This window comes from Oryzias latipes, chromosome 12 (assembly GCF_002234675.1).
Source record: "Oryzias latipes chromosome 12, ASM223467v1".
Taxonomy (NCBI): domain Eukaryota; kingdom Metazoa; phylum Chordata; class Actinopteri; order Beloniformes; family Adrianichthyidae; genus Oryzias; species Oryzias latipes.
This window is the reverse complement of record NC_019870.2, coordinates 29,913,570-29,922,272: the sequence shown is the minus strand read 5'-3', so window position 1 is coordinate 29,922,272 and position 8,703 is coordinate 29,913,570. Positions and strand designations below refer to the sequence as shown.

Genomic DNA, 8,703 nt, shown 5'->3' with positions numbered 1-8,703 from the left:
AAAAAGGAGCATTTATGAAGTGTTTCCCATTTAGATTTTCCAGGATTCCAAGTGTTGTGAATCCCAATAAAGACGTGGCGTTCACCTCAATGATTGTTATTCTTTACACTGATTCTGAATGATGCTTTGACTAAATACTGTGCATCTTTTTTCAGGCCCTTTAAGGCCCCCTCCAAGGAAAATCCAGTTTTTAAGGATTTTTCTGACGACGGAGGACAAGCAGGAAGAGAATTAGAATGCATTTCTTTATTTATCATAAATTGTTCTGAATCAGGAGCAGAAAAAAGTATGTTGCTGGAAAACGCTTGTGGTCGTGACATAGGTGGTACAGTCGGCGGGCCACGCCCCCGTCTCTGGAATCTGGACTGAAACTGGACGGCTGGACAGCTACGATACTGCTGCCATTTCTGTTGCTCCGCTAACGTTAGCTCAAGGCTAGCAGTAAGCTAGCAGGAGACAGTGGACACAAAGGGATGATGGGAAGTGGGGGCAGGCTTACTCCTGGCCAACGGTCCTGATGACAACTGAGTGATGAATTTCTAATGAACTCCTGCCACTCTGCAGAAAATATGTCCTAGAAAAACGACAAATGTTATTTTTTTAATGAAAAGACCATCAGGAACGTTTTCAGATCCAAACTGTCTGGAAAATCAGTTAAAGAGGCTAAAGCCGACGGTGGGACGGAGGTTCCAGCAGACCAAAGCGTGGCAGCAGCTTTGGCCTCGTCCTCCAGGTCCAGCAGGGCCGCCTTCTGAGCGAGAACATGACGTCACACTGCCGTCACGTGGCGTGAACCTTTCCTTAGACGGTGTCCCTGCACTGATCCAGTATCAGTGTTTCTCTCTGTGGTGACAGAACATGTCGGGTTTCTGTGCCGACAGTCCCGCTCACACGTGTCCGTGTCACGGCCGGCTGTTGACGTGTTTGGACTTTTCCTTGAAGTTGGAGCAGCAGGAACCTCCTCCACGTTCAGACTCCACACATGCGGCTCCTTTGGTCGGTTTCACAAAGGCTGCTGCTGGGAGCTGAAGAGTCTGTCAGCAGACGAAGAGGAGTATCGTCCCTCATCTTCGTCTTTGTCCTTCTCCTCTCCCGGGTCTGGGTTTTTCCGTGTGGGCTCTTCCACCAGCAGCTTCAGGCGGTTCAGGTGATGCAGAGCTCTGAGGACGGACACACGCGTCACAGGAGCAGGTCCACACAGTTATGACATCACTATAATTATTCATGTTTATGACCCAACAAACGACAAGCGTTGGCAAATGAGTGACGTGATGGGAATGCTGATGTGTTTAAAGTCATGTTCGATCCTTTTCCACCTGACAAACTGTGTTGAATCACAACAAGTCTAGTACTGATGCAACCAGACCGTGACCCCCACCCCTGAGCCCCACCCCAGCGGCCTCGGCTGCAGTTACCTCTGCAGCGACGGGCTCCCAGGTGAGCCCCGGAGCCGGGCTTCACCCTCAGGAACCTGCGACACAAGCAGCTGACATCAGTCCCACCAACACCACCCTCAACCCCAGAACCCGCTGGAGGTCGTCACGGGTTAGGCCTCCACCTGAGCTCGTGGGGTCTGCGGCGTCCCACAGAGGGAGGGGGGCGCTGTCGTCTCTACCCGTCTCTGCAGCTCCGCCTCCACAGTCTGCAGTCTGAACAGCATCAGCTTCAACGCCTCCACCGGTCCAGGAAGCGTCTGGATGCCGTTTCCATGGGAACCACAGTCATCAACCTGAGAGAGACAGCAGCCGTCACGGTTGGTCATCTGTCCTGCATGTCCTCGGGTTTCCAGGTGAACCACAGATGAGGAGTCAGTGTCACGTGACGGCCTTTGAAGCGGTGCACTGGGACAAAAACGGGTTCAGGATTTGATGACCTGGACTGGGATTTGGGGTAAATGGTAAACTGCAGTGCAGGGTCCCCTGTGTGGGGCTTTTAATTTGAAAAGCACGGTAAATCACACGGCCTCCACTGGGCTTGGTGCGGCCAGCGGAGCGGTCTAGCTGCAGTGCCGCCATAACCCGCCATTTCTAGAGGGCGTGCTGTAAACAAACCCTCGGTCCTCCGGGATTCTGGATCAAATCCACCACACCTCTGCTTCTGCGTGACGCAGAGATGATGTCATGTCTACACCACGGGGAGAATATGCTGAGTACGGCGGAAAAAAGGTTTTATTTTGAAAAATGTACAGGATGCACTTTCCGCTCGCTGGTATCATTTCCCGTTTAGGTGGTTTCTTTTGCCCCAACCTCAGAGAAAATCACTCCAGCCAGATTTGGAAACCAACAAACCGGAGACGCCGGACCGGTCTGGATGGCGTGTGAGCCTGCAGTAATGTGTGACCACACAAGGATGTTCTGGACTAAGACAGACGGCGTGAAGTGATCCAGCCTCAGACCTACCTGATGGGTCCCGTCCGTCTCCACCTGGGCGCACGCCTCACCTGCGGTGCCTCTGCAGGTTCAACACAGAAAGCCACATGAGGAACGTCTTCACGTCCACCAGAAACCAGAACCACCAGCGCTGAAGCAGTCAGAGTCTCACAGAGGGAAAGGAGGCGGGTCTTCCATGGAGACGGCGTCACTGCTGACTGAAGAAATGCAAACGTGAGGATTGAGTTTCTTATCAAAAACTGTCAAAAGTATCTGCAGACCGGTTTAAACCAAACCAGAACCGAGCCAGAACCGAGCCGGAACAGCCAAGCCGACAGGTGTCTGACTTCAGGCAACCCAATCCCCTTGGCCTTTCACAATAAAAGCCTTGTGAGTGGTAACATGTAGTGACTGTGATGGCGTAGGTTGGTGTGATCACGCTTAGGTCAGCGTAGATTCTAACATGATCCACGCATCACGCATGTGTCCTCTCCTAACGTGTTCTTGTTCCAGTTTCTATGGTTTCAAACAGAAAATCCACATCCGGGTCCTCATCTCCTCTGCATCCCACCAGGATGACAAACATCTCACGACATTTAACCAGAACACGGACCTTTTCTGCTCGTTCTGACCCGACTGGCAGGATTTATGGGATTCTTTCACACGTAACACGCATGTGTTGATACTTCCCGGACAAATGAACACGAGCCTCCAGAGAATCACCAGAAAAGCTGCAGCTGGACTCACTGAGGGGGGCAGAACTTCCTGCCGCCGCGGCGCTCTGGGACAGCCAGGTCAGCACTCGGTCCGCTTTGTGGATCAAAGAGCCCATCTTGTTTTCTGAAGGGGAAGCACACGCAGACTGCAGGAGGCGGAGGCGGAGCTTGCTACTCTGCAGGGGGGGGGCTGTACCTTTGTGCAGCGCCGTCACGGCGGCAGAGCCGCTCCGGTCTGCAGCCAGCGCAGAAATCTGTTCGGCCAGCTGCAGCCGCAGACGTCGCAGCAGCTGCTGGCTGTCCGACTGCAGACATGCAGACATGCGGAGGTCGGATTCACCGGCAGGAGTTCAACAGAAAGAGGCAAAGAAAGAAGAGCTGAGGGTGGGAGGAGCTTCTGCGAGCGTTCATGCAGACGCATGAGCTCTCATGACACACATCAGTTATGAATGAGTTTGTTTAAAATGATGTCATCTTGTAGGAAAAGGGGGCTGAGAATGGAGAGGACACCTACTGTAGTCACCGGCGTGGAGGCGTGGTCAGCAGCATCGTCTTCCTCCAAATCAGCTACCCAGGACGGAGCGCCGGTTCTGGAAACGGCACGGGACGGAACGGCTGAAGCAAAAGCAAAGATCCTCGGTTCAGCAGGAGGTGGAGTAAGAGTCAGACGGGACGCTCAGAGGAAGATCATGAGGTTAAACTGCAGTCAGTCACAGCTGAGAACCAAAGTCAACGGTTTTCCTCTAAAATATGTCAATGTGACAGAAAGGAGGACGGATTCTGCAGGACGTGTGACCGGAGAGGAGAATGCTGGGAAATTCCAGGCAGCTGACCTGATGTCTGTAAGCCTATGGGAATATTGAATATTGATTACTACCTCTAACGTCTACAACGACCACACAGACGGCGAGGACCATGAGGAGCTGGTCCAGCCGCAGACCGCTGCACCCGCGGTGCAAAAAGGAGGAGGTCCTTTGTCCCAACAGCAGTTAGACGGGACGAGGACACGGTCTAGGACTGCTGCCTCTGCTGCTGTAGAGACTTCTTTATTCATGAAGTGGACTTTACTAATATTTTTATTCTTTGTTTTTTCTAACTGTTGTATTAACATCTGAATTTCCCTCCAGGGATCAATAAAGTCTGATCTGATCTTCTTATCCATAAACTGGAGCATTTGGGTAAAAAAGCTTCCTAAAGATCCCACAGGATTGATCCCTGAACACTCCCAACAAGCCACAAACCAGTCCGGCTTGTTGTACCGGCTGCGCGTCGTGGCTGCGCGTCGTGGCTGCGCGGCGTGGCTGCGCGGCGTGGCTTGGCTGCGCGGCGTGGCTGCGCGGCGTGGCTGCGCGGCGTGGCTGCGCGGCGTGGCTGCGCGGCGTGGCTGCGCGGCGTGGCTGCGCGGCGTGGCTGCGCGGCGTGGCTGCGCGGCGTGGCTGCGCGGCGTGGCTGCGCGGCGTGGCTGCGCGGCGTGGCGTGGCTGCACATCGTGGCGTGGCTTCACATCGTGGCTTCACATCGTGGCGTGGCTGCACATCGTGGCGTGGCTGCACGGCGTGGCTGCACATCGTGGCGTGGCTTCACATCGTGGCTTCACATCGTGGCGTGGCTGCACATCGTGGCGTGGCTGCACATCGTGGCGTGGCTGCACATCGTGGCGTGGCTGCACATCGTGGCGTGGCTGCACGGCGTCCCCTCCATCCATTGGCTGCAGGCAGGATGGACTGGGAAGTTCTCCATCTCTCCATTCACACGACTCCGTTACTAACAGTAAACTCAGAGAGGAGTCTGGATCTCTTCACGGGTCATTCCTGCCCTAACCTCCACAGAGGTCGCCTGCAAACATCCCGTCACACAGAGGAGCTGCAGAAGGCCACTAACCGCGGTGACGGCGGGGCTCTGGCCCTGAGGGCCGAGCAGCGTCGGCGCCGTCGAACAGCTGGAGCCAGGCCGGGTACATGAGGTCAGGCACGCTGCTGATGTCAGAGCAGTCCATGGCGGCTTTGTTTCTGGTGAACCAGTGAGGGAAGTGAAGCAGCGAGGAGGCCTCTGGAACCGGCGCTCTGTCTGCAGACTGACCGGCGGCAGAAGGAGACATGCTGAAGGGCACTGGGGTGGAAATCTCTGAGTAAAACCAACAGTTATTTGGCGTAAACCTCACCGGTGAGGAGTGATCCGCTGCTTTCAGAGACAACACCTCTGGTCTTTCTCTGCACCTAAACCCAAACACAAAACCTAGTCAGGACATCAATAATCAAACCGTAGTCAATGTTCACAAGATTTGACATTTTTCTGAATGTTTTAGCTTCAATGTTTAAAAGAGACATGAAAACATGTCGCTTAAAAAAAAGCTCTCAGCTGTGTGGGCGGGGCCACAGTCTCCAAGCTCCGCCCCTTTCTGATCCTCCACCTGCAGATAGATCCATGACTGTCTTTGTTCTCCTGGTGTGAGTTGGATCTGGATCAGAACTGGACGATTCTGATGCAGCGTTAAGGCTCTGCTGCTTTCAGATTTCCTCATGTTTGTTCAGGAAAACTCTGAAGATGCAGACATACTTTATGAACAGATGAGAATCTGTCAAACCGAGTTCATGACACGTCGGTCAGATCTGTCTGTGGGGCTTCAGTATCTGGGTCACAGCTGACCACCCGCACATGTGGCTTCCGGGCTCTAGCGCCCCCTGGTGGTGGCAGACATTCACAGCACCCAGCTGAGATCTCAGCAGATCAGCTGCATCTAAGGAGGCGTGGCCACGAGCCCGTCACGCTGGATTACAGGTCATGGGTGAGGGTTAGACAAGCTGCATGAATATAATCCAGCACAGACCTGAACAGTGGAGTTTCTGCTCGGTCAGAAAACTAAAAGGAAACATCTCTGAGCACAAAACTGAAGAGCAGCTGGCAGCCTGTGAGCAACAACAGCGGGTGAACCTGGGAAGCCTGGGCGGAGCAGAGGGCTGGTTCTGGGGGTGGGGGGCGGCACGGCTCCCACTGGGTCCAGCATCGGTTCTGTCTGAAGACCTGGGGGAGAAGCAGCAGGACTGGGGGGCTCCGGATGGGAGGAGACCTGAACCAGCATGAGAGACGAGTCAGGGCCGCCGAGACCGGCTCAAAGGTGTACAAGTCAGCACAGACGTGAAGCCTCCATGATGCTTTCAGAGAAGGCTTTTGTTGACAGGGAAGACAGTGGAAAACATCAAAGTTTTCAAAGCAAAAGAGTTTTATAAGTTGTAGGACAGCAAACGATGCGTTCAAAGACCATCTGACGGCTCGGCTTGTGAGCGATGCATTTAAACACCTTGTATAAAGGCTGATGTGTGAGTGACGGGCATCGAGCCATCGTTTGGCATGGACAGCAGTTCGTCTGTTGTCATGGAGAGTCTCTGGCGGTTGCTATGGTGATGGAGGGAGCTCACAGGAAGGTGGAGGAAGTCCAGCTCTCTGTCAGTCAGACGCTCCCTGAGAACTGCAGGTAGAGACGAAGAGTAAAACTCTGAGGTCATGTGACCAGAGGACGGCTGGACTCATGACGATAGCGCCACACTAACGATCAATGTGGGGGCAGGAGGACAAAAACACCTCCTACCGTCTCGGTTTCTGGGGGCTCCCCCTTTTCTCCTGGGCGTGGGGGGCGGGCCGCGCGGCAGACGCAGCGGGCCAGCCGTCCGACCGCTCTCCTCAAAGTCTGCGATGTAAGCGTCCAGCGCGGCGGAGGCGGAGTCGTACTGCTGCGGGACAGACAAAGCTCATCAGGGCGTCTGCTGGCTTCTGAAACCCCCGTCATGTGACGGGAAACGCTACAATGGTGATGGCACGCCCCAGCACCAACAATCACGCTCGTCTTGTTAGCAGTTTTAGCGTTTTGTAATGAACGAATGAAAGGGGCTTTAAATAAAATGCATACATGTGTGGATTCACATGCGTGTCTGCATGATTCACTAAGAAAAGTGATGTTCCTGGAAATGCAGCTTGACCTTCACTGTAAGACATTCATTTCCCAAAAAGGAGGCGTATGAACCTTGTCCTTGTATGTGAAGGTTGCGTTTTGATCCGAAGGTCGCAGACTGCTCCTGAGGTGACCCGAACTTGACAGCAGGGAGGTGACGCACGACTCTGGAGACGGGAACTCAGACCAGCGGCTGCAGTCCATGCTGAGGAAAATCCAAGAAAGAGAGGCTTCAGTGTTCCCACTTTGGTAAAACGATGAGCACGACTTAAAGAAAACGGCCCACTTTCCAGACCAGTGACCCAACGAGAAGGAAACGGACGTCCCTGATCCCACAAAAGCAACTGTTCCTGCACAACCAGGAGGAGGAGGGGCTTCTCAGCGACACGCTGCACATCTGTGAAAGCACTACTCACTAATGTAAGGTGGCACACTACACCACATCACCGCATGGACAGGGCAAGTCTTAAAAAGCAGCAAAAACCCCAAGAAGACTGAGGCAATGGGCCCTGCCACTGACCTGTCCAGGATGTCCCCTGCCTTCGCCAGGATAGGCTCCAGCAGCCTCGTGACCCCGAAAGGGTCAAAGCAGGTTTAGAAGATGAATGAGTGCAGAAGGTTTTGAAATCAGAAGACGGGTGAAACCAGCTTCCATTAGTCATCGACTTCTCAGACACAGTCTTCCATCCATCCTCTCTCCAAACCCACTTAATCCCCTTTGGGTTGCTGGAGCCTATCCCAACTGCTGTTGGCTGAAGGAGGGGTACACCCTGGACAGGGCCACACAAGTACACCTGGGGGCAACTTAAGTAACCAATGAAGCATGCTTTTGTTCTAGGACAAAAGCCACACATGCACAGAAACGATGTCAACCGGGATTTGAACCAGCGCTTTCTCACTGTCAGACAAGAGGGCCGGCCGCTGCCCCCCCTGTGCAAGTCCATCTGTCACCATGTTATGATGAAATAACCTGCAGGTTGTGTACGGCTGCATCAACCTGACATGCGGATGCGTCTGAAAGGAACTAGAACCACCATTTAAATAAAAGTGTCTATTTTTTCAGGGAACCAGAGAAAAATTCATTTAAAATCAGACGATTGTCCGTAGGTTTAGTCAAGACGTAACGTCAGATGAGATCAGGACACTAAGCTGTTGTTTTTCCACTTTATAAACTGCAGACAGACAAAAATCCTTCAGACTACAGCAGCATCTGATCAGACTTTACCAACACAAGTGACCGAAACGCCGTAGCTTTGATTTTTCAGCTTTACTGAACAGAATATGAAAGAAGAAAACATCAGGAATCAAACATCAGCATCGACATCAATGTTAGCTTTCCAAAGGTATCAGACACAGCAGGAGCTTCTCAAAAACAGCTGCTGATAAGAAAATAAAACAGCTTAAAATATCTCACAAAGACGAGACACAAAATAATCATAATTACCAAACCTTTTCTTAGAGGACGGGATTCATTATCAAACCAAGAGCAAACATTGATGCAGTGTTACTTTGGGTGTGTTCATCTTGTTAATGTATTAATGCATCTCTATCTTAATGCAGTAACATTTTCTTTTATTCTGCACTTATGTATGTAATATTTAGATTGGAGAAGAAACAAATGAATACTATTTTCTACTTTTTTTACATCATCAGAATTGAAATATGTGAGGAT

At 52.3% G+C, this 8,703-nt stretch overlaps 1 protein-coding gene across 1 annotated transcript; it reads right to left on the bottom strand.

The window, feature by feature from the left end:
• Positions 1–231: 231 nt before the first annotated feature.
• On the bottom strand, positions 232–7,593 carry LOC101168517. The gene is made up of 15 exons (XM_023960931.1): positions 7,552–7,593; positions 7,104–7,236; positions 6,672–6,813; positions 6,384–6,551; positions 6,017–6,152; positions 5,247–5,301; positions 4,967–5,159; positions 3,600–3,700; positions 3,282–3,390; positions 3,117–3,209; positions 2,542–2,587; positions 2,400–2,451; positions 1,559–1,729; positions 1,416–1,471; positions 232–1,160 (listed from the first exon to the last, which is right to left on the bottom strand). The coding sequence occupies exons 2-15, from the start codon at positions 7,233–7,235 to the stop codon at positions 1,004–1,006; spliced, it is 1,611 nt and encodes a 536-aa protein (XP_023816699.1). The 5' UTR covers position 7,236; positions 7,552–7,593; the 3' UTR covers positions 232–1,003.
• Positions 7,594–8,703: the final 1,110 nt, after the last annotated feature.

Coding starts and splice junctions, on each gene's coding strand:
- LOC101168517 (XM_023960931.1), bottom strand. CDS start 7,235: ATGGACTGCAGCCGCTGGTCTGAGTTCCCGTCTCCAGAGTCGTGCGTC. Junction 2,452..2,541: donor GACCCGCCTCCTTTCCCTCT/GTGAGACTCTGA, acceptor TTGAACCTGCAG/AGGCACCGCAGGTGAGGCGT. Junction 1,730..2,399: donor AGACGGACGGGACCCATCAG/GTAGGTCTGAGG, acceptor TGTCTCTCTCAG/GTTGATGACTGTGGTTCCCA.